General features: G+C 42.8%; 1 protein-coding gene across 4 annotated transcripts in view; it reads right to left on the reverse strand.

Moving 5' to 3' along the window:
* The window catches only part of KMT2C (lysine methyltransferase 2C), a 917,733-nt gene that overhangs the window by 74,792 nt on the left and 816,368 nt on the right, over positions 1–26,573 (reverse strand). For all 4 annotated transcript variants that reach the window (XM_030198371.1, XM_030198346.1, XM_030198363.1 and 1 more), the window contains 2 exons: positions 9,137–9,275; positions 8,766–8,913 (listed from right to left, as the gene is read on the reverse strand). In XM_030198371.1, coding sequence (XP_030054231.1) covers positions 8,766–8,913; positions 9,137–9,275 — 287 coding nt within the window. The remainder of the gene's footprint in view (positions 1–8,765; positions 8,914–9,136; positions 9,276–26,573) is intronic.

Raw genomic sequence — 26,573 nt, forward strand, 5'->3', positions numbered from 1 at the left:
TTGTCTTCCGCCAGGGTCGCTTTACTCATACTACCCCTCTCCTCAAGTTGCTTCACTTGCTCCCTATCCGTTTTCGCATCCTGTTCAAACTTCTTCTACTAACCTATAAATGTACTCACTCTGCTGCTCCCCAGTATCTCTCCACACTCATCCTTCCCTACACCCCTTCCCGTGCACTCCGCTCCATGAATAAATCCTTCTTATCTGTTCCCTTCTCCACTACTGCCAACTTCAGACTTCACGCCTTCTGTCTCGCTGCACCCTACACCTGGAATAAACTTCCTGAGCCCTTCGTCTTGCCCCATCCTTGGCCACCTTTAAATCTAGACTGAAAGCCCAACTCTTTAACATTGCTTTTGACTCGTAACCACTTGTAACCACTCGCCTCCACCTACCCTCCTCTCCTCCTTCTTGTACACATTAATTGATTTGATTTCTTTATTTTTTGTATATTAGATTGTAAGCTCTTTGATCAGGGACTGTCTTTCTTTTATGTTTGTGCAGCGCTGCGTACGCCTTGTAGCGCTATAGAAATGCTAAATAGTAGTAGTAGTAGTAGTAGATGGAGGGAGAGAAACAGAGAGGAGGTTATGGCAGGCAGGGAGAGAGACACACACAAGATCCTGGATGGTGGGGTGGGAGAGAGAGAAACAGATTCGATATGGCTGAGGGGGAGTTGAGACACACACACACACCCTGGGTGAGAGAAAAAAATGGAAAACAGGGAAAATGAAGCAGGGATAAGTCTGAGTGGTCAGAGAGGCAGAAAAATGGAAGAAAGCAGAAAAAAAAAAATCAGTGTCTTAGATGGATGTAATAGAAGATGTGAAGAAGACATGCGAAGAGAGAAAAATGATAAATGAACAGAAGATATGGAAAGAGTTAAAAGACAGAAAGGCAGTAACCACAGACTGCGACCTGCACAATTAGAAAAATTAGATGCCAGATAGCAAAGGTAAAATTATTTTTAATGTAGAATGAAGTAGCCATGTTAGTCCACTTTACAGGTTAATAAATAAAAATAAAACCAAAAAAATGTAAAATAAGATGACAGCTTTTTATTGGACTAAATACATTTTTGACTTGCTTTCAGAGGTCTAAACCTCCTTCCTCAGGTTAGTAAACTCCAGAAAGCTAGTCAACAAAATTTATTAAATTAGTTAAATAAAAAGATATCGCCCTATTATACATTTTTGTTTCAAATATTCATTCATTTTTTTTTTAACTTAGTGAGTGGAATGTGCCAGTTTCTGAAATTTAAAATCTGTTGGTCTGACTCAGTATGGCAATTTTTATGTTACAGTCAATTTGCTTTATAGGTCCTGAGTGACTTTTTAAAGGTTTTGCATTACTTTTCAATATGCCTAATATTAGAATTTGGACTTAATTTAGCTCATAGCATTCTCAGTAGTAGCTCAACTTTCACTTGCTAACCTTGAATCTCACTAATTGGGGTGGTACTTTTAATTTGGGATGGGACACCCTTGGTATCTCTGCACTCTGGAAATTGGACCTTAGCACTGGTGCTTTTGTGTCATCCAAAAGTTCTGACTGCCTATTCTATAGAAATGCACTTTCCTTCCAACTATACTGTTCAGCCATCAAGCTCTCAGACAGTTTGAGCAACCACTTTATTCTTTGACATATGATACATATCTAATATCTAAATTTAATAAAAGGTATTACTTGTTACTATTTTACTTTTACTTATTTTTTTCCTGTGTTGTCAGATAATTATGGATGTAAGCCCCACCCCTGGCACTGCCCCTGACCCAGCCCCCTTTAGCCTCCCCAAACAGTTGGGCCACGGACCGCCTATGCTACAGGCCTATATCCATATTGAATCAAGATCTTAAGCTGTTTGCCAGCATCATGGCCTCAAGGCTCGGCAAGGTGTTGCCCGGGCTGGTGCATGCGGATCAAATGGGGTTTGTGCCTGGGAGGTATGCATCTGCGAATATACTAAGAGCAATAAGCGCAATTCAAGCAAAAGGAAACAAACCCGAGGATGCTGTCATAGCCAGTTTGGACACTGAAAAGGCATGTGACAAAATCCTATGAGACTATTTGTTCTGGGTATTCCTCCAGTTTGGAATTCTGGGGGAGTTTCTGACTTGCATACGGCCACTTTATACATGCCCCACAGCGCAGATTTTGGTAAATGGACAGCTCACTCCCTCTTTTACGCTGCAAAGGGGGATGAGACAGGGATGCCCGCTGTCACCAATGCTGTTTGTCCTCTCGTTGGAGCCACTAGCTTGCAAAATCCGTCAGTCCAGTCGTCTACAGGGCATACGGGTGGGCCAACGGGAGTACAAAATTAACCTCTTTGCCGATGATATGCTGATATTCTTGGATGATGCCTCGCACAATATAAACTCCCTGGTGACCATCATCCAACAATTTGGCTCCTTTTCTGGGCTGAAGATTAACTTTGAGAAATCAGAGACGATGGCACTGTCGTCTGCATGCCTGTGTAGGTCTACGGCAGACTTTCCATTAACATGGACTAAGGGCCCCATGAAATATTTGGGAGTATATCTGCATCTTGACCCAGTGACTAGCTACAAGAAAAATGTGCAGGAGCGAATCGAGGGAGTCCGTGCCATGTGCCACAGATGGAGGGACTTGCCTATCTCGCTGCTAGGACGAATAGCCCTGGTTAAGATGGTTCTGCTACCTAAGATCATATACCCCCCTACAAATGCTGTCCCTTTGGGTATTCAGGAAGGATGAGGGGATATACAAGGCAGCGGTGTCCTCGTTTATTTGGTCAGCACGGAGAGAATGCATAGGGGTGGCCAAGTTAGAGCAACCCAGGGAAAAAGGGGGAGTTAATCTACCGAACGTATGCTTATATGATGTGGCGGCCCTGCTTCGCTGGCTGCAAGAGATTCACACGGGGACAGACAGCTACTCTCCTGTGTACATATGGACTCAAGAGGCACAACCATACACTGTGTTCAATGCCCTTCACACCAAGGGAAAGGGTTCCACATTATCACCATTATTGAGACCATTAAGAAAGGCATGGGAATGGTGGTGCGCACAAATAGGGGGAGCGAGGGGAGCTTCACCTTTTTTGGAAGCAGTGTGCAATCCAGACTTCCCTGCAGGGCAAGGGTGTTCGGTTTGGGATGTATGGAAGAAGGGGGTTGCAGATATGTGGGTCAGTTTGTGGAACTTGGAGGGGCCACCATTCCCACCTTCCAGCAATGCCAAGCAAAGTGGCAACTCCCTGATAAGCTGCTTTTTTCCTACTATCAATTCAGGCATTATATTATGTCCACCTTGAAATTTAAGGAATGTACCCCTGCCTTCACACAACTGGATAAGGTATTTATGCAGCTGCTGGCCTCCTCTAACATGCTTTATGGGTGGTATAGGCTGGGGAAGGAGCAGCGAGTCTCTCTGACTCTGGAAAAACTAGCAGGGCACTGGAGTGTGAGCCTGGGGGAATCTTTTGACTGACAGGACTTGGCACGCTGTTTTGAGCTGGCTTTTAAGATAACACCAAATGTGCGATTACATGAAACCCAATTCAAGCTTCTTCATGATTCATATATATTTATTTTTATTTTTGTTAAATTTGTACCCTGCGCTTTCCCACTCATGGCAGGCTCAATGCGGCTTACATGGGGAAATGGAGGGTTAGGTGACTTGCCCAGAGTCACAAGGAGCTGCCTGTGCCTGAAGTGGGAATCGAACTCAGTTCCTCAGTTCCCCAGGACCAAAGTCCACCACCCTAACCACTAGGCCACTCCTCCACTCCTCAGCAAGGGGAAGCTGAGTGGTCTTTGGGAGAGTGACACGTGTGATAAATGCGCAGTGAACAAGGGTACCACGGTGCATCACTTTTTAGAATGTACTTATCTTAAGCTTTCTGGACGGGGGTACGCTCGTGCATAGAGGGAATTGTGGGTGTAACATGTGAATGGACGGGTCCCTGTTGTTGGGCCTGGACTCTAGCTTAGACTCCCAGGATTTGGATGAGCAGCATCAGCGCTTTATTTTGCTTGCACTTTTATTGGCGAGAAAAACAGTACTCCACTATTGGGTGGGTAAGGACCCTCCTGTACTGGCCGAGTGGAAAGCCAGTATGAAACAAAAGGCAACTTGGGAGCTGTTGAGTAAGCCACTCACTGGGGGGAATGCAATTGGAAGGGGACTGTACAGGGATATATGGAAATCTGTTCAGGTCTTCCTGGACAGACAGGAGAGTATTAATTCTTCTGGGAAGGGCATGGAGTTGGGGGGAGGGTGTGCTTATCTGTCATATCTTCAATCTTTCACTGTCCACTGCGACTGTTCCTGATGCCTTCAAACATGCCGTAGTCACACCACTCCTTAAAAAACCTTCATTGGACCCTACCTGTCCTTCCAACTATCACCCCATCTCCCTCCTCCGTTTCCTATCTAAGATACTTGAACGTGCTGTTCACAGCCGTTGCCTTGACTTTCTTTCATCTCAAGCTATTCTTGATCCACTTCAATCTGGCATTCGCCCCCTTCATTCAACTGAAACAACGCTTGCTAAAGTCTCCAATGATCTGTTCCTAGCCAGATCCAAAGGTCTCTATTCTATCCTCATCCTTCTCGATCTATCTGCTGCTTTTGACACTGTTGATCACAGCCTACTCCTTGATACGCTGTCCTCACTTGGATTTCATGGCTCTGTTCTTTCCTGGTTTTCTTCTTATCTCTCCCAGCGTACCTTTAGTGTATACTCTAGTGGATCCTCTTCTATTTCTATCCCACTGTCAGTTGGTGTACCTCAGGGATCTGTCCTGGGACCTCTTCTCTCCTCCATCTATACTTCTTCCCTTGGTACTCTGATCTCATCCCATGGTTTTCAGTATCATCTTTACGCTGATGACTCCCAGATCTACCTCTCTACACCAGAAATCTCAGCTGAAATCCAGGCCAAAGTATCAGCCTGCCTGTCTGACATTGCTGCCTGGATGTCTCAGCGCCATCTGAAACTAAACATGACCAAGACTGAGCTTCTTATCTTTCCCTCTAAACCAGCCTCTCCTCCTCCCCATTCTCTATTTCTGTGGATAACACTCTCATTCTTCCTGTCTCATCAGCTCGTAACCTTGGGGTCATCTTCGACTCCTCCCTCTCCTCCTCTGCACATATTCAACAGACTGCTAAAAGCTGTCATTTCTTTCTCTATAGTATCAGCAAAATTCGCCGTTTCCTTTCTGAGCACACTACCAGAACCCTCATCCACGCTGTTATCACCTCTCGCTTAGACTATTGAAACTTGCTTCTCACAGGTCTCCCACTTAGCCATCTCTCTCCTCTTCAATCTGTTCAAAATTCTGCTGCATGACTAATATTCTGCCAGTGTCGTTATGCTCATATTAGCCCTCTCCTCAAGTCACTTCACTGGCTTCCTATCCGTTTCCACATACAGTTCAAACTCCTCTTGTTGACCTATAAGTGCATTCACTCTGCAGCTCCTCAGTACCTCTCCACTCTCACTACACTCCTCCCCGGGAACTCCATTCACTGGGTAAATCTCTCTTATCTGCACCCTTCTCCTCCACTGCTAACTCCAGACTCCGTTCCTTTTATCTTGCTGCACCATATGCTTGGAATAGACTTCCTGAGCCAGTACGTCAAGCTCCATCTCTGCCTGTCTTCAAATCTAAGCTAAAAACCCACCTTTTTGATGCTGCTTTTAACTCCTAACCCTTGTTCACTTGTTCAGAACCCTTATTTTATCATCCTCACTTTAATATTCCCTTATCTCTTGTTTGTCCTGTTTGTCTGTCCTAATTAGATTGTAAGCTCTGTCAAGCAGGGACTGTCTCTTCATGTTCAAGTGTAAAGAACTGCGTACGTCTAGTAGCGCTATAGAAAAGATAAGTAGTAGTAGTAGCTTATGGGAGAAAAATAATGAGAGTAGTACACATGGAGATACTGTTGTAATAGTTGTAAACGAGCATGCTATTATAGGTACTGAGACCCATGATGTATATGTCAATTGTACAGTTACTCTTCAAAATGTTTTGTTATAATTATGCTGTGCACCATTCTTTAATAAAGACATTTCCCCCCCCCCCCCCCAAAAAAAAAAAAAAAAAACACCTGTGAAGCCACCCGCCCAACTCCCAAAATAGAAAACTTAAAAGATAGAATGCCAGAGACCACAAGATGTGTTCAGAGGAGCAGATGCGTGCCTGCTCCTCTCTGGGGTTCCCACACCTCATTGGCAATTTTTGTGCCTGTTAGAGACTTACTTTTTGTTCATTGAGCCTCCCCATCTTCTTGTTTGCAAATTAATGAACACATTTCTCACTATAGGAACAAGATCCATGTCCAGGAAAGGTGTTTAAAAAAGAATGGGAAAAGTCCCATGGCAGTGAAGACAAAATGGCACCTGTGGAGGCTCCTGACACATCGTCATTCACGTCTCTGCAATTGAAACAGATTACGAAGGTGGTGGGGAGAGCATTGGAGCCATGATCGTGGCAGCTCTCGGGCCAGATCGCTAATCTGGAGTTCTTGTTGGTGGAAACTAACAACTGAACGACTGCACTGGAGGAGCGGATGTCTGCAATAGAGGATGCAGGGACTGGAGTGGAAACATGGCTGGCGGCACTGAAAAAGCAGGTACAAGGGCAGGCCGATAAGCTGGATGAACTAGAAAATCAATCCTGGAGGAACAACCTCCGGATCGTGGGCCTGCCCGAAACCTTGCCAGACTCCACGCTGGGCACTCTGCTAGAGTGCTAGTTAAGCTCAGAATTTGCCCTATCGGACAGCATTGGCCCCCTCGGTTTGGTGGGCCCACCGTGTGGGACACCTCCAGGATGGTGGGAATCACCCATGTGCAGTGATTATCAATGTGCACAACTATATTCACAAGGTGGAAATATTGTGGGGGTTTCAGCAGAAATGGGATTCTCTGCAATATGAGGGAGTGAAGGTGAAAATCTTTCAGGATTATTCGGCACCACTTTTCATCTTTCTGCTCAGAGCTCCGTGACTTGCAGATTCATTTTATGCTCCTCTACCCTGCACTGCTCAAGGTGTACTTTCATGGTCAGTCGTGCAGCTTTGACTGTCCCCAGGCCACCCAAGGGTGCCTGAGGGAGATTTGCGGCTCTTTGAGAGTAAAGACTTGCAATGTTTTCATAGGGCTGCTTTGCTGCATCTATGCTGGGAGGTTTTTTTTTTCACTCTTTGCTGGTTTTACTTGATATATTTTGCTCTGTAGGGAAATTTTCTAATTTTGGGGGGGCACTAGTTTATTGCCTTCTGTATTGTTATTGTGGTGGTGGGGTGTAGGACCCCGAAAATCAGTGGTGGTTTCTCCTATTTCTATCACATGCTGATATGGTAGGGAAGGAGGAAAACAGCAAGGAACTCTCATAAGCTGTGCAGTGTCAGCCTGCTGGCATGCCCAGCCACATAACCAATTCAGAGGTGATCTCACTTTCCCTCACCTGGCTCCACAGGGTGTGCTGCGTTTTTTTTATTTTTAATACTTAGCTCTATTCCCTATGTTAAATCAGGCAAACACAGTACAATTTTGTTTGTTTGCCTAAAGCAGCAAGAGAGCGGGGGGGGGGGGGGGGGGGGGGGGGGGGGGGGGGGAAGCACACAAAAAGGTGCAACAGCAGCAAGGGGGGATGGGGACCCTCATGGGGAAAACACAAAGAGAGAAACTTCACTGGCTCCCATTCAAGGAACGCATTGTGTTCAAGGTCTGCATGACCGTACACAAAATCATTCATGCAGACGCCCCAATCTACATGCTAAACCTTGTGGACTTGCCTCCCAGAAATGCCAAAATGTCATCCCGCAAATTTCTCAATTTGCACTTCCCTAGCTGTAAAGGACTGAAATACAAGCTGATACATGCCACCACCTTTTCCTACATGAGCACGCAGTTGTGGAATGTATTACCTACAGCCCTGAAAGCGATTGATAAAATAACTAACTTCCGCAAATCTTTGAAGACACATCTCTTCAACAAGGCCTACAAAGAGAAACCATAACCTTACACAACTACCTCACCAATCCACCCAATCATTAAAGTCCACCTTCTATCCTGCCTAACACCTTCCCTCTCTCTTCCCTTACTCAATCTTTGTACATCACCAATTGTATCTGATATCATGGAATGATTATGTCATAACCAAACTCTGTAAGCCACATTGAGCCTGCAAATAGTGGGAAAATGTGGGATACAAATGTAATAAATAAATACACCACTCAGTGATTGCCATTAAGTTTTGTACTCAACCATGTCTCATCCATTGATCTGGGAACCTGGGAGCCAACTGACAAGGCTCAACCAAACTGTGCAATACCTGCCTGCACTGCTAGAAGATAGGCCAGGGAACAGGAGCACCAGCCTGAACAACCTACCATCTGCTGGAGGTAGAGAAATACTGGAGCTTTCTTGCACATTTCTGATTTTGAAAATTCTCCATTTTGCAGTTTCAAAATTAGAGCAAGAAAACAGCATTTGAAAAGACCAAAAAGTTGTGTGAAAACAGGCATGACTTACATCTTTCCATCCAAATTAAATTCTATTTACTTAAACGAGACAGTACAAATGCTTCCCAGTGCTGCTATTGTAGGAACACTAATACTTAATTCATTGACATTCTAAAATAATATGATTCAGGATATCTCCCTTAAGACATGTATTTAAGAGTTCATTTGAAAAGTAGACATTTATTTGTGCCTTCATTAACCACATTTGTATCTCCAGTAACTTGGACTTAAAAGCAGCAACTCACCTTAATTCTTCCTGATTGTTGTGAGGTGGTGTTGGAAAAGAAGCAGGAACATCTATAGTTTTAGGGCCCTGAGCCATAGCTTTTGCTATCAAATCATCTTGAGATCTAAAAGGCAGCTGAAACTGTTTATGTCCTAAAGCTTTGGTAACTGAAAGACAATAGGGAAATTGGGTTCATAAACATAAAATGTATGTATAAAATTTATTTCTCCATATTACTATGAAAACAGACAATAAAAAATAGCTTCAAACATGAAAAAGAAATATGTTTTTGTTCATATAATTAAAGCTCCGCACTGTACAATGCTAGGAATTCTATTGACTCAGTATTTACCTTTAATAACACTGTAAAAAAAAAGACTTTAATCTCACCATCATGTCTTAACATTCCATCTTTTCCAGCAAGTTCGTCAGTAGTTGCAAAGCCATTCACCATCTTTTGACAAGTCACAGGAGGTGGAGTAGGGGGAAGTGAGGCTGGAGGTGTTGGAGGATTACTCAGATTATTCTGCTGTGTGAGAGGCAAGATTTTTAAATTAGCTTCACTTAAAAGGCCAATCAGAGACATTTGCAGATGTCCAGAGCTAGTTACAAAATATTGAAAAATTCATCAAACAACAAAATCAGGGTGTGGAATGTACTGCTTACTTGGTATCATGAGCTAGAGAGAAAGCTTTTGGGGATGTACAGGGCTGCATCACATATATGTGGAACTGACATATTAGGTGTGTCAATATGTTTTTTGCATATACATATGCATACTGAACTTCAAATATTTGTGTTTAGATTCAGAGGAAATGCATGGCAAGACTGACACTAGAATAGACAAAAGATATGAATATGCAACACAGTAAATATGATGCAGACAAAGATAAATTGACCCATCCATACTGTCCTATTGTCTTCCTCTCTGGATTTCTACCACCTTTCCCTTAAATCACCAACAATGTCACCAGTCCTGGGTCTTCTAATTAGTGTCTCACATCTGTTCTTACCACTGTGCTCGCTATCTGTCCCAAGCATGCTCATTAATGTTAGGGTTATAACCATGGATGCTCTGGGCCCTTTCAAACAAAGACCATAATTTTGCTAATGCAAAAAACATGTGCTATTGTATTTCCTGCACTAATTCAGCTCCAGAATGCCGCCACTAAAGGTGGGCAAAAGTATTTGCACCATGAAACAACTGGCTCCCTAAGGTTCATTTGTATTTTGAGGGTTCAAACTTGACAGCAGTAACAAAGAAACCTGATTTCATCTAATCTTTGGTCCTACAAATGATATGATTCACTAATAAGCACCTGGGAAGTGATTTTGGAAGCCTTGGGTGCTGTTTACATGTGCTGTTCTGAACAGCACCAGAAAAATATGACTAGATCAGTGCAGCGAAGGAACTCCCTAATGCTTAACGCTGAGACGCAAATTTAGGTGTGTCATAGCACTGAGCATTAGGGAGTTCAGAGGGAGGATGGCGCCTGGTGCATGTGCCTAAGAGTTGTGCATTAAGCACAGCTCTTGAACGCATGCTCAGAACTCCAGATGGGGAGGAGGGAAGGAGAGGAAGAAGTGCTGGTTGCCGAGCTCCGAAGTTTAAAGGCAGCGGCTCCCTCACACTTGCCTGGGCAGATTCCATTGCGATGGTGGCAATAGGGGAGTATTCAGTGCTCTCAACAAACAAGAGGAAGCCAGAAATATCCAAAAGCACAAGCAGCTTGAAAAAAACATCCCATGTGATCCAAGACTTGCTACAGTAGAATTCTTCAGTGTGCAGGAGTCTGCAAGAAACTCATGTGATGCACGTCTTGTTGCCCCATTTGGGTGCCTAAAGGCACAAGCATGGTGTTTGGGGTAAGCATGTGCTTTCTGGCTGGTTTAACAAATGTGAATAGATGGTTGGTTGCCCTACTTTCCCTCCTGCTTCGCAAACCCTAATGCCAGCTCCGAGCTGGCGTAGTGTTTACGATGATAAGGGCACTGTTGTTCTGTGCATGGGGCAGGAATAAAAAGACAGCTCATTAGCATGCTACATATACTGTTTGTCAGCACACTCATTGGTTCCCGCACTCCTGGCCTGTGAACATTCTGCGCAAGTAAATGCGGGTGCTAGTCTGCTGCTAATGGCCTCTAGCAGCCGTGCTTACCTCTGAGTATTGTGTGGCTCTTTCAGGGGCTGATGCAAAAAGCCTCATGGCAGAGCCGCAAGTCTACTTTGAAATTACCAATCTGAAAATAACATGGCATGCTGTAAGCAATGAGCATGCAAATTACTGCCAGGTCAATCAATGCTAAACTAGAAGCAGACATCCGAGCCTGGGTCCAAGAACTATGTATAAATTTACTCTTCATAAAAGTTGAAAACAAAAGGGAATATCAGATTATAAATGATCTAGATAAGGGAATAACTAGTGAAGTAATTAAGTTTTCTGATGACACAAAGTTATTCAAAGTTGTTAATTCATAACAGGACTGTGAAAAATTGCCAGAGAACCTTATGAGACTGGGAGACTAGGAATACAAATGGCAGATAATGTTTAATGTGAGCAAGTGCAAAGTGATGCAAGTGGGAAAGAGAAACCTGAACTATAGCTACATGATGCAAGGTTCCACGTTGGGAGTCACTGACCAGGAAAACGATTTAGGCGTCATTGCTGATGACATGATGAAACCCTCTGCTCAGTGTCTGGCGGCAGTGAAGAAAGCAAATAGAATATTAGGCATTGTTAGGAAAGGAATGAAAAACAAAAATGAGGATGTTATAATACCCTTGTATCGCTCTATGGTGCAACCGCAACTCAAATATTGCGTGCAATTCTGGCCACCGCATCTCAAGAAAGGTATAGTGGAATTGGAAAAGGTACAGAGGAGGGCAACGAAAATGATAAAGGGGATGGGATGACTTCCTTATGATGAAATGCTAAAATGGCTAGGGCTCTTTAACTTGGAGAAAAGATGGCTGAGGGGAGATATAATAGAGGTCTATAAAATAATGAGTGAAGTGTAACAAGTAGATATGAATCACTTGTTTACTCTTTCTAAAAATACTAGGACTAGGGGGCATGCAATGAAGCTACAAAGTAGTAGATTTAAAAAAAATCGGAGAAAATATTTCTTCACTCAACGTGTAATTAACTCTGGAATTCATTGCTAGAGAATGTGGTAAAAGCAGTAAGCTTAGTGAGGTTTATGTTTAAATCATTTTTATTGATGAGCGTCTTCAAGAAATACAAACTGTGGTATTAAACAACACAACATAATGCCATCAAACATTTTATAATATCTTTACCCCCTCCCCCCCCCCCCCCCCCCGGGGTTTCTTCTCCCTTGGGACTCATCCTCTCTCAAACTAGTCTTGTTCATACACATGTCTCTACACTTATATATTCAACAGATGGCTTCGTGCTCTAGGTGTTAGCGTCATCCAAAAAGGACCCCAGCATTGTTGAAACTCCCTCCCTTCTTTCGATTCCAAGTCAAACAGTCCAGCACGTTCTAGTCGCATCAACAGTAACATACGGGTCCGCCATTGTTGCAGCTCAGGTGCCTTATGCGAAATCCATTCTGTCAATATAACTTGTTTGGAGATGATGGTTGCCCTGGCCACAAACTTCGTAAAACCTTTAGGACTAGGCCTCAACAATCTGGGGCTTCCAAACAATAGCCCAGCGTCAAAGAACCATTTTGTATTCCAAATCTTGGACACAGCAGACAACATAGATTTCCAAAAGTTCCCCACAGCCGTGCATGTCCAAAACATGTGGCCCAATGTTGCTCCAGTTTCTCCACATTTGGGGCATTCGCCCCAAGAGGACATACCCATGTGAAAAGCTCTTCTGGGGGCCACATAAATTCGCATTGCAAACTTGTACTGCACTTCCCAATGTCTCGCTGCCGCACTGACACGTCTGATAGTTAAGATATGAGATTTGAATTGTGCGGTTGAAATATTAATATGGAGCTCACTGTTCCATTGTGCTGTTAGTCTGTTAAAGTCAGGCTCCTCTCTCGTGTCTCTTATATGTCTATGGTGGTACGTGAGTGGAACCTCTTGCTGGGCTGTTAGGGAAAATGCTGATGACAATTCCTCTTGCACATCCTCTGCCAACGGTTCCCATCCCAAGGATGTAATGTAGTGCTTAAGTTGCATATAATGAAAGTTATCTGTATCGGGAAGGTCAAACTCAGTTTGTAATTCCACAAATGATTTGATCTTGCCTTCTCGGCCCAGTACATGTTGCAGATATATTATTCCTTTACGCCTCCATTTCTGAAATGCTGGGTACAATATCCCAGGTGCAAACTGTGCATTCCCGCAGATGGTCTGCAAAGGTGTTATTTTTGCTGAAAATTTGTGGAGACGACATATCCAGGACCAAGTCGCTCTTGCCACTGGCATTATCTTTGAATATTTCAAAATGTCTGGAGTCTGTCCCCCCCCTGCATGTAGATAATTTGTAAAGTGCAATTCTGGCATCAGCTGGAGTTCTAATTTGGTATTAGAAAAATCCTCGGTCCCCCGAAACCAGTCATTGATGTGGCACATTCCACATGCCACTGTCAAGTATCTCACACTTAAGAGGCCCAACCCACCATATTCCACTGGGGTTGTCAGAGTTGTCATCGAGAGCCTCGCCTTCTTGCCTTGCCATAAGAATAACTGCAAAAGTCTATTTAGCTTCCTCTCATCCTTCCTTGTCAAATATAAAGGTGCTGTTTGGAATACGTACAACCACTTTGGTACAATGCACATATTGTATAAGGCTATTCGTCCTAATAGCGCCACAGGTAATGCCTTCCACATATTTAATCTCTCAGCAGTTTCCTTCAACAATCGTGTGATATTTTCTTTATACATGGTGGTTAGGTCTGCTGGGAGCCAAATTCCCAAGTATTTAATCGGTCCTGTAGTCCAAGTCAGTTTTTGGGGGCCCCTGTGCTGTTCCAGGTCTGATTCTGTCATTGGGAGAATATAGGACTTGGTGTAATTTAACTTAAACCCTGAAAATCCTCCAAATCTCTCCACCCTGTCCAGTACCCCCACTAGAGAGTTGTTGGGGTCTGTTATGGTCAGTAACAGGTCATCCGCATATGCGAACACCTTCAGATGGCAATCTTCCACCCTCACCCCCTTCACCTCTTGCGCCCGCCTTAAATTTTCTAGCAGGGGTTCCACTGCCAACACAAATAATAGGGGTGACAGCGGGCAGCCCTGCCTGGTGCCTTTTTGTATTGAAAACTCTCTTCCTCGTCTTCCATTAACAATTACACTGGCTTTAGGTTCTTTATACAGTGTATTCACTGCCCTTAAAAACCATCCAGATATTCCTACTGCCTTCAACACCTGGAAGAGGTAATCCCAGTGTACTAAATCGAACGCCTTTTCTGCATCTAGGCTTAATACCCACATAGGTATGTTTTTTTGTCTGCACATCGCCATAGCAAGCATTAATTTCCGAACGTTATGGACTGCTCTCCTTTTCTTTATGAATCCGACCTGTTCTGCCCCTATCAGATCAGGCAGACATTGTGCCAATCTCTCTGCCAGTATCTTAGATAATAATTTTATTTCCACATTCAGGAGAGATATTGGTCTATATGATCCTGGTCTTTCTGGGGACTTGCCTGCTTTCGGGATTAACGTTATGAGGGCTGAATTAGCATATAATGGCAATCTACCCTCTTCCACCACCTCCTCAAAGTAGTTAAGTAGGTTTACTAGGGCCCCGGGGGGTAACAACCTATAATATTCCCCAGAGAACCCATCTGGGCCGGGGGCTGACCGCAATTTCAGTGCTTTCACTACTTTTTGCAGTTCTCCCATTGTCACTGGCGCATTTAACCGGTCTAAGTGGTTATTATGCAGTTGCGGTAACTGCGTCTCTTGGAGATATGCAGTTAGTGCTTCCCCCGAGGCCCCCCCCTGATTTTTGTATAGCGTGGCAAAATATGTGGTAAAAATTTGACCTATTTGGTGGTGATCATTAGTCAACCCGCCATTTCCGTCTCTAAGCGTGGCCACTGTTCTGGGCCCTCCCCAGTTTTTTATTACTCTTGCAAGCAGGCGTCCCGCCCGGTTCCCATATCTATGTAATTTATGTTTATAAAATAATGCTGATCTCAATTCTAGTTCATGTAATAAGGTATTAAGGGCTATCTGCACTGCTTTTAAATTCTCTTGATTAATTTTCGTCGGTCTGTGCGCACACATCTTTTGCGCTCTTTTTAATCTTGATTCTAACAGCAATATCCCAGCCGCTCTACATTTGTTACGCTTACTGCAAAACGCAATTATGTCCCCTCTCAGGACTGCTTTAGAGGCCGACCAGAACAAAACAGGTTGTTCCCGGGCATGCCCATCGTTATATTTGCTATATTCTGCCCATTTGTGGGTAAGATATTTTGAAAATTTGGGGTCTGAGAATAAATACGCTGGGAATCTCCAACCTCTTCCTTTCTCTATGTCCCCCTGCAGTTCCAGGTCCATCCACACCGGCGAATGGTCTGACACTGCCTCTGGGCCTATATCAGTTGCTATGACCTGTGGAAACATTGCTCTGTCGATTAGTATGTAGTCCAACCTGGACTGTGTTCCATGGGCCCTTGATCTGTGTGTATATTCACGTTCTGTCGGGTGCAATGCTCTCCAGGTGTCTATTAGATTTAATTCTCTAGCAAATAGTGTCATTTCTCTGGCCCTTTTCCCTTGGTAGTGGGGCGAGCAATTATTCGAACAGTCCAGTTTGGAATCATGCACCAGATTGAAATCCCCTACTACCACCAACCTTTGTTTACCATTAACATTGCATTTACCCACTAGGGATCTGAAGAATTCTGGAGTGTAGACATTAGGGCCATATAGGACTACTAGAATGATCTCTAACCCTGGCATCCATACCTTCACTATAATATATCTTCCCTCTTCCCCGGTGGCTACTTTCGTCGTTTTATAAGCTAGCCCTTTACGGAAGAGGACTGCTATCCCTCCTTTCTTCCCTCTTGCTGGAACAGAATAGACTTCTCCCACCCACTGCTTTTTCAGCTTATCATGTTCTGTGTCTGATAAATGTGTCTCTTGTAAGCACGCTATATCTGATTTGTACCTCTTCAGGGCTTTCAATATTTTTGCTCTTTTTATTGGGGAGTTAACCCCCCAACATTCCATGTTGTTATTCTAACAGGCATCTACCTCTCATCTCTTCTATCGCCAATTCTAATTCCCATAACTTGGTCATCTTCCCCCCTCTAGGTCTTATTCCCATCCGTCTAGTGTCAACGAACTTTGGTTGTGTATTTATTAAATTTCTCTCTTGTTCCTGATGTGTCCCATAATTCAGGTGACAATGCCCCTTGTCTTTGACGTCTTTAATTCTTCCCCCTCCCCCCTTCCCTCCCCCCCCTATCTCTCTTTCCCCAACCCGATTATACCCTTCCTCCATCCTCTGGCACCCCAGAGGATCAAGTAGTGAGACCTCGAGCACATGGGACCCCCGCCCTTTCTTGACTGACCCTTGTGAGATAAACAGCTTCATTTATAATTACCCTGTTCACAGCCTTCCCTTTTTACTTTCTGTCAATCAGGCCCGCTTCCAGCACCGCTGTTCTTGCTTCTGCCACTTCTTTAAACATGTGCCACTGCCCTTGTATTAAGATTCGCAGGGTAGCTGGAAATTGCAATGTAAACTTCACCTCTTTCTGAGCTAACTCTGAGCAAAGTGGGTGGAACTTTTTCCTCTGTAGCTGTACTTCAGCTGAAAAGTCTTGAAATATTAACACTTTCTGCCCTTCGTGAGCTAAGGTGTCTCTGCGTGCTCTAAATCCTTGCATAATTTCCATTTTATGGCGGTAATTGAATATCTTGGCCATTACCACCCTCGGCCGTGTCTTGCCTTCGTACTTGCGGCCTACTCGGTGTGCTCTTTCTATTACCAGCGGGCCTGTTGCGTCTGAGATCGCCAGTTCCTTACTTAGCCAGTTTTCAAGCCAGGGCGTAAGGTTCCGGTCTGGGATGTTTTCAGAAAGTCCTACCACCCGTATATTGTTCCGGCGCGAGCGGTTTTCAAGATCTTCTAGCTTTTCACGATAGCCTTTCAGTTGTTGCGTTAAAGCCGCTATGTCCGGGCCATAGCCTCTCCCTTCGTCCTCCAGAGCCGACATGCGTGCCTCCAGGTCTCCCACTCTCGTCCCTATGCCATCCATTCGCGTGGCTAGGTTTTCTAGCTTTTCTTCCATCGTTGCCCACTTCGGCTCCCACGCATTTGTCACCGCTTTGGTAAGTTGTATAAGTTGCGCCTCCGAGAATTCTCCAGGAGATTTGTCTGTTTCGTCCGCCATTTTGGATTCCGTGTCGCTCAGTTTAATTTTCTCTTTTTTCCCGGATCTCTGCGCCATTGTTCCAGCCGTTTTCCGCAAATATCTGTCCATAAACTAGGGCAGTCTTAATTGTAGGGTCTGCGCCAAAATTTCGTTAAGTTGCTGCACTTTAATTCAATTCCGGGCGGGGAGTCTCAGGAGCTTCAGCAACACATTGCTACTCAGCTCATGTCCTCACGTGGTCTCCGCTTAGTGAGGTTTAAAAAAGGTTTGGATATCTTCCTAAAAGTCCATAAGCCATTATTATGATGGACTTGGGAAAATCCATTGCTCATTTCTAGGATAAGCTGCATGAAAGGTACTGTTTTGGGATCTTGTCAGGCACTTGTTACCTGGATTGGTCATTGTTGAAAACAGGATACTGGGCTTGATGGATCTTTGGTCTGTCCCAGTATGGCTCCGCTTATGTTGCCAATCCTGGATCAGTTCCCGAGCGGACTGGAGGGACTAAATAGTATTCACGCTCCCTATCAGTGGATATTCAGTGGGAGATAACTGGTTATCTTCCACGGAATATACCGGTTAGTGGCTAGCCACTAACCAGCTATATTGCGTGACATAGGCAGTTAGGCTCAGATATTCAGCACCAAACTGGTTATGTTGAGCGGTCAAAATAGGTTGCTTAAATAGCACACATATCCTTGACTGCTAAAAGGTTAACCGATTAGCGCTAAATATTGGCATAGCCAGTTAACGTTTTGGCGGCCAAAATAAACCCAGATTTTCAATGCCGGTCACTGGATACGACCTGGCATTGAACATCTGGGTTGAACGCTGGTGGCGGACAGCAAATATCGGGCTTACTGTCTCTAAGGCAAGATCTTTAATTGTAACCTCCACAAACATAGAATGAAATCTCATGGGGGCACAATAGGTCACCTGGGGGGATGGATGTAAAAGCTTAACTCCTTTCAGGAACTTAACCATGTCAGAGTGTGATGCCACAGATCTCCCACAGCAAGGAATGGCCACTATCTGCACCTTTAAAGAGGCTAGGGCTAAATCCTTGTCTATACCATCCTACAGAAAATCCAAATCATCATAGCCTGAAGATTATAATGATACCACATTGTGCTCTGCACACTAATGTTCCAAAACATGCAATACTGTTACATAAGCCAGAGGTTGAAAACTTTCTCAAGCGCTAAAAGAATACCCTCTCGGGTCATGCTGTAAGACAGAATTGAGAATGTACTTGAATGCACTAATAGTAAACTACTGCATATAACAAAGGAGAAAACTACATATAACGAAGGAAAATATGGCCTCACAGAGCTCTTAGATTAACACAATCTACTGGAGCTTAAACGGATCATGAATGATCCTCTGTTCATCATTGGCCGAAAAAAACCTTCAACTTGATATGAAGTCACTAATTGCTGCAGTAACTTTAATTGCTACAAAACTTTCATTCAATACTACTGTGTCAGCAGTTTCAACAATTATATATGCATAGAAGAATTTCTCAAAACTGAGAGAACACTTATCTTTCAGCTGCACTTGCTACCAACACTTATAACCTTCTGCTGCTAGAGCTAGTTTCTTCTCCTCCTCACCCCAAGCAGACGATGGCCAGCGTTTCGTGCTGCCCGCTTCAGGGTCTTGGTGGCGGGACTATCTTTGAAACTGGCTCTAGTTGGCTCTTCAGTGTCTCTAAAACCCTGCCACCAAGACCCTGAAGCAGCAGCACGAAACGCTGGCAATTCAGGAACCCCTGTGTCTTTTTCCTTTTAAGCTAATTCCAATTCTGCAGTCCAGGCCAAAAGGGGAAAGCCAATTTCCTCCTTCATCAGGCCTGAAATGGTGGTTCTTCCCACCACCAGAGGATTCACCACACTCAATGTCGGCTGTCCCTGCTGAGAGTTGTGTGCATCTACTGAGAAGTGCTGCTGTTTGCCAGATAAAGGGTTGAAAGAAGGAGCTGAGTCACAATGCTGAATTCATCTGTGGTAGAGACAGCTCGAAGCTACCAAATAACAGCTGCCACAGACTAGGAGAGAGATTGGTAAGCTCAGCTCAGGAGAGGGATCTTGGGGTGATGGTGTCTAAAGATCTCAAGGTGAGGAAACAATTTCACAAGGCTGTGGCTGCAGCCAGAAAGATGCTAGGCTCCATAGAGATGGGTATAACCAGCAGAAGAAAGAAGGTGTTGATGCCCCTGTACACGTCGTTGGGGAGGCCTCACTTGGAGTACTGTGTTCAGTTTTGGAGGCCGTATCTTGCTAAGGAAGTAAAAAGACGATGTGGTTCAAAGAAAAGCAACGAAAATGGTATGAGGTTTGTATAGCAAGACATACAAGGAGAGACTTGATGTCCTGAACATGTATACCCTGGAGGAAAGAAGAAACAGGGGAGGTATGGTACAGAGACAGGAAGGTGATAGAACCTTTTCCAGAGACAGAAAGATGGTAGAACTAGAGGACATGAATTGAGGTTGAAGGGGGGCTGACTCAGGAATGAAGTCAGGAAGTATTTCTTTTTACTGAGAGGGTGGTAGACACCTGGAATACCCTCTCACAGGACATGTTTGAGATGAAAACGGTAATGGAATTCAAAAACGCATGGGATAAACACAAAGGAATCCTGTTTAGAAGGAATGGATCCAAAGAAGCTTACTGTAGATTAGATGGCAACACTGGTTATTGAGAAGCAAAGCCAGTGCTGGACAGACTTCCATGGTCTGTGCCATGATCAAGGCTGAATAGATCTGGATGGGTTGGAGTGGAGCTTTTCAGGGGTTTCGATGACTTCTGAAGTTTTAGAACATGGAGTGTACCAGGTAGACCTCTACGGTCTATGCCCTGAAAATGACATGGACAAATCAAGATCAGGTGTACATATGAAGTATCACATCATACCTTATATAATGAGTTTATCTTGTTGGGCAGACCGGATGGACCATACAGGTCTTTATCTGCAGTCATCGACTACATTAGTATGACAGAGTAGGCTCATGTGTGCTTAAGACTGTATGGCCATGAGCTACCAGGCCTAGCCACTCGACATGGGCAGCTCATTTTCACTGCCTCTCATGGTTATGCAGCTCTCACACTTTCCCCCCTCCTGCTGAAACCAAAGCACTGGGCAGTTGTCCTGTTCAACACAACACCAAGCCATGCTTTAAGTACTTTAGGCTGAGCTTCACTGACTTTTTTTGTTTTTTCTAATGTTCTGTTTCTGACAGCTCTCAAGGGCTCCTTCCCAAAGCTGGGGAGAGGACCAAGGCACAAGCAGTCTATCCCCCAGAGGGGTGTGGATTTGGGAAAATTTAGGGTTCATATCTTTAGTCTGAAAAAAATGGTAGAAATTGAAGATAGACAATTGTTGCTCAGAAGCATTATAAAAATACCTCTTAGTTCTTTTCTGTTTCCCTATAGCCATTCTCTGCTGTCTGTGAATTATTTGTATTGATCAGCATTGCCATCTTGTGGGCGAAGTGAACATTACATGTGTAAAATGTAATTTCTTTTTCTGGGATTTTCCTCATTTATTAGTTTAAATTGTTTTGGTTTTAAATTTAATCTCAAGAAACAAAAGAAGGAAATGTAAATATATATATATATATATATATATATATATATATATATATATTTATATATTTATATTTCTTGACTTAAAGTACATTTGTGGGAAACAAAAGTTATATAAGAGCATATAAAATAAATAAATAAAGTGGATACTCAAAAGGGACGTTCAGAGCTTAGTGGATCTAAACTAATCTGGCTGGGGGCCAGATTACAGGTCTTGTGAGTTAAGATCTGACGGACTGAGCATAAGAGACTTTGTCTGATTGATTCTCAAAGGCAGAGATTCAAATTGAATTTCCAAGGTGGGAGAGGGAAATAGTGACATAAGGTTTTCTGAGAGTCCACTCAGCAAATTATGGAAATTGGAAAAGTAAGTCTGAGACTCTACTTTCAGGGCCAGCGGCATACATGAGCACTAATTATGGTTCGGAATCATGTAAACATTTGGATAAATGGAATATTTTTACTAGAAATAATTCTGCTTTGTGTTCCCCTCAAGAAGGATCCTTTAGACTTGAAATATAGGTGCATTTAAGAGAAGCTTTAGAACATAAAAAGATTGCACCAGATCAATGGACCAAGTATTTTAAATGGTATACTGAATGTTTATAATGTGATAAAGTACATGCTCTATCAAGTTTGAAAAATACAATGGAGAAAAAGGTTGATGAAGTTAAAGGTGAAATGGAAAAGAAATTGGTTGAGGTTAAAATAAAGTTGATCATTTTCAAGTAAAAATGTAATACTTTTTATCCGGTACTTTCCCCACTGCCCTGCATCCTGATTATCATGCAGAGGACAACACAGAGTAAGATATAGTAGATCTTTTCTGTCAAACAGAAGGGGGATCAGTAGCAGAAATCCTGATGCATTTCCAAAACCGAAAACATCTGATTCAGAGCCAGCACAAAGACAAAAATCATTTGCTTTTCCAGATACAGGGGATAAACCAGACAGTGTGGCAAGGGAAAACATGATGCAACATTTAATAGTGAGGGCTGAGCCTAAATCTATATTTTTTTTATTTGGACTAGCTCAAAAGAATTGTTGATTGAATTCATTGACTGGTTAAACACTTTGGAATTGAATTTGAAATTTACAGAGACTTTTCACCAAAAGTTTATAATTTGTTTGGATATTCATTTTGAAAAAATAGATGACAAAATCTCTACTACCTTATATCGAAAAGATACTGATCGTAATAATTACAAATGGATCAAATTTTTGAAAATAAACCTATCAAAGCATTTTCAAGAGCTAAAAATATTGGCAATTTATTATCCGAAAAGAAAAGATATGCTGTAGACAAAGTGAACTCAACTCAACATACCAGCTGCTGACATTGTCAATGGTGTTCCTTGTCCTTGATAGGACCCACATGGATAGACCCACAGACTCAATACGTGATAAAAGTTATGTAGGAAGAAGTAAATGAGATGTTAAATTACGACTTAATGAACACAAGTCACGAATTATGACAGGTAAAGCTGAGGCACCACTAGTGCAACATTGGATTCAATGTAAACATCAAGTTTCAGATATTCGATGGCGGATTATTGACCATATTACAGAAGCGTGGGAGGATGGAATCATAGAAAAATTACTCAATTACAAAGAGCAGTATTGGATTTTTACTTTGAAAGCTGTCAGTCCCGGGGGATTAAATTGTGAAATTGAATGGATGACATTGATTTAGTTCTAACCATGGATTGGATGGAAGTGCCTTATCCCTTGGTTCTGATTGGTGCTCTTCTACTCAGGTGATGTTAATATAAATGACTGAAAAAAGCTGCGGCCATTTTATAATCCGTGATGAACAAGGACCTATATGGTTGGTAACAGTACTGTTGGATATACAATTTTTTTAAGTAAGAGACTCTGTTGTAAGTTTTTCATTGTTTTAGGAGACTAACCTTGAGACAGCCAGTGGCGAAACATGAATTCATCACGTCTGTTGTGATGTGTCTCCTCGATGTCTTTTCAAGAACCTCACAATGAAGGCTTATGATGAAGTTAAGATGAGAAGAAGATAAGCTAAGTAACTGATCTATTTTATATGTGGGAAGAAAATGTAAAAAAAAAATTGAAAGTGGATTGATGAGAATTACATGCTAACCTTTATTTATGCCAGGCTCAAAAGAAATTAGCCTAGTGATTGAAGCATGCGTATTTGATGGATCCAATTGTAAGTCTATAATTGTAATTCAAAGTGTTTGCTGATAAGACATACTGATAGGACCTGGGCTTATTATTGTACAATATTTTACACTGTAATAGATCTCAGTAGTACCTTTTTGTACTATACCTTTGGCCCCTGAGAGCCAGCCATTCTATTTACATATAGAGGCCATCAATATACCTGGACTATCTTGAGTCAGGGATATACTGAAAGTGCCTCATACTTTTCTCAAGCTTTAAAAAGGGCCTTAGAAACCTTGTAATTTGAGGGAGGTTCTATCTTGGTACAGTATATTGACGATCTCCTGGTCTGCTCACCGACCAAGGAGGCCTGTATAAAAGACTCTGTGCTACTGCTTAACCATTTATTTAACATAGGCCTAAAATCTAATTGTAAGAAACTTCAGTTCTGCCAATCCAAAGTTACTTATTTGGGATTTCTGCTCAGTTAAGATAGCACACAGTGTACAACTAAGAAACAACTTAGGAAGTTGCTTGGAATAGCAAATTACTGCAGACAATGGATTAAGGATTATGCTGTCATTATCAAACCCCTTCAGGATCTGCTTTCCGTTTAAGTTCCATAACTCCTGTCCTGGAGATAGGAACAACAGCAAGCCTTAACACAACTTAAGCAGGCCTTGACTACTGCCCCAGTGTTGGGCTTACCAGATTAAACAACTCCATTCACCCTGTTTTGCCATGAACAGAATTTTATTGCCTCCAGAGTTCTTACTCAACTACACGGAGGAAAGTCTAGGCCAATTGCTTACTATAGTGCTGCACTTGATTCTGATGCCAAAGGATACCCACCCTGTTTATGAGCTGTGGTTGCAGCTGCTCTAATTCTCATTGTCAGAGAATATAGTGCTGCAGTCACCTCTCATTTTGAAGGTTCCACATGCCGTAGAGGAACTCCTTAATCATGCTAAGACTCAGCACTTTTCCATAGACTGCTTTCTGAACAACATGTTATAATTCACAGATGTACCACTCTTAATCCTGCAACCTTGCTACCACTCCCTGATGAAGGGCTGCCCCATAACTTACATAAGTACATAAGTACATAAGTAATGCCATACTGGGAAAAGACCAAGGGTCCATCGAGCCCAGCATCCTGTCCACGACAGCGGCCAATCCAGGCCAAGGGCACCTGGCAAGCTTCCCAAACGTACAAAACTGTGTCCAACTTGTTGAAATAAATACCAAACCTCGCTCCAACTTGGAAGAAACTCCTTTGCACAATCTAGATTGAGTTCTTTGTGGATGGCTCCCGTCTCAGAAAAAAATGAGGGCAACTAAGGGCTGGATATGCTGTTTATACCCTTTCAGACATAGCAGAAAGTGCTTCTTTACCTGATGTTCACATTGCCCGAATTGCTGAACTTATGGCCTTAACTTGTGCCTGTGAAATTGCTACTGATAGTTCTGTTACCATATATACTGCTGGTCGTTATACATATGGAATTACTCAGGACTTTGGATACATTTGGGAGAATAGGGGTTTCTTAACATCTTCGGGGAAACCAATTCATAATGTTCCCTATGTTTCTGCCTTGTTGAAATCTATTATGCATCCAAAGGAAATTGCTATAGTTAAATGTGAGGGCCATTCTAAAGCTCATACTGAAGTATCTCAGGGGAATTCTTTTGCTGACCATGCTGTTAGGGTGGTTGCTTTAGGAGAACGTCATACTCTGCCTTCCCTGTACCTAGTGATGCTGTCTCCTTTGCCTCCTAAGAGACTGTCATCCAAGCCCAAGTGGAGGCATCACAATTGGAAATTGATTCCTGGAGACAGGCTAGATGCAATTTGCATTCTGATGGGCTTTGGAAGACCCAGTCTGGCCATGTAGTTCTTCCTGATGCCCTGGCTCCCGCATGTTGCCTCTGTGTACCATGGCCAGGACAAGACTGCAGAGGAGGGATGATTCATTTCCCAAGATTGATACTTGTCTGGTCTGTAAACAGCATAATGTGGGTAAACATGTTAAGACCAGCCAAGGACACAAGCCTGCACCATTAGGACCGTTTCTGAATTTGCAAATGGATTTTATACAGCTGCCCAAATGTCAGGAATATGAGTATTGTGTAGTAATAGTGTGTTTATTCTTAGGATGAGTTGAAGCGTTTCCTTGCCGCAAGGCTGATGCAGTTACAGTGCCCAAGAAGCTAATCCAGCATTTTATTCCTTCTTAGGGAGTTCCTTATTTAGCTCTTGGCTAATAAATGTACTCCCTTCATTTCGCAAGTAGTGAAAGCCTTGGTTATAAAGCATCAGTTCAACACCTCTTATCATCCCCAGAGTTCAGGAAAAGTGGAAATAAATAAATAAAGAACAAATGGAATGTTGGAAGAAAAAAAGATTGCCATAATACAGCAGGAAACAGGATTAAATTGGGTTCACAGTTTGCCACTAGCTCTCATGAAAGTATTGCCCTTTGTATTTGTGCCACCAGATTTGAATTTAATGAAAAGTGAACTTACGTCTTACTGCAAACATCTAATCCATATGATACAGTCTTATCATTCGCAGGTTGTCGTTGCCCTTCCAGATAAGGCTGAGAAACTACGCCATTAGTTGCAGCCTGGAGACTGGGTTTATGTGAAGGCGTTCTGCAGAAAGAATGATCTTGAACCACAGTGGAGAGGGCCATACCAAGTGCTTCTGACTATACATACAGCAGTGAAGTGTGAAGGACTTCCTATGTGGATCCACATTTCTCACTGCCAGAAAGCTAGAGTTCTGGAAAAGGATCAGTGGGAAGTGACACCAATAGATGACACTAAGTTCAAGCTTCATAGAAAGGTGAAGTAAGATGACAAAATCCTGGAAAACAGCTGGGAAGCAGGACAAAAACAATATCTGAAGATGGAAAGTAAGATCATTGAGTCTACTCAGGGAGATTCTAAAAACTGGGGAATCAAAAATAGATAATGAGGAAGAATTGTATAAAGTAGAAAGTATGCTTGATATTAAAGTTGAAGAAGGTAAAACTTTCTATAGGGTACAATGGAAATGTTCACCCCTGAGGAAGACATGTGGGAACCGGAAGAAAATCTAAGGACTGTAAAGAACTCCTCCCTAATGCTAGGAAGGAGGACAATTTGAATTCGTTAGCTAGAGTTTCTATAGTTAGTTAAAGCTTTTTTTCTATTACTGTTTTTGTTATGATTGCTGAATTCTTTCTACTTTTTGCTCCAATGCCAGTTAGGGCTGTTCCTGAACATAATACTGTTATTAAGCTTTTGTAAGAAGTTATTGATGTTACTAATGCTGCTGATAGTTGGATGTCTTCATAAACCCCTGGCCTCAAGTACTGGTCTCCCTTTGTTGGCCTTTCCCTTAGGTGCTAAAGCCATAACAGCACAGGGAACCCTAAGCCTCGTCAATTTGACAGACTTAATGAGGTTGGACAGAGAAAGTATTATTCTTTCCAAACCCATTGACAGTTCACCAATGCGCCAAGCCTATGTATGCTTTAGTGGGTCAGGAAAAACTTATCTGGGCACTATTACAGGGTGTCAGTGGCTTTTGTTAACAAACAGCTCCTAGATATATGGGAAGACTACCCCTGATGAAGGTTTTGTAAATTGTATCATCGACTTCCAAATTATCCCATCCAAACTGATACGGCAGATTATTAAAACAATAAGAATTTGTGATCCTTATAGTGCCAAGGCCACATTTTTCCCAAACCCTTTTACAGGTTACTATAACCTTGGTGCACTGGATA

Source organism: Microcaecilia unicolor, chromosome 1 (genome assembly GCF_901765095.1).
Source record: "Microcaecilia unicolor chromosome 1, aMicUni1.1, whole genome shotgun sequence".
Lineage (NCBI taxonomy): Eukaryota > Metazoa > Chordata > Amphibia > Gymnophiona > Siphonopidae > Microcaecilia > Microcaecilia unicolor.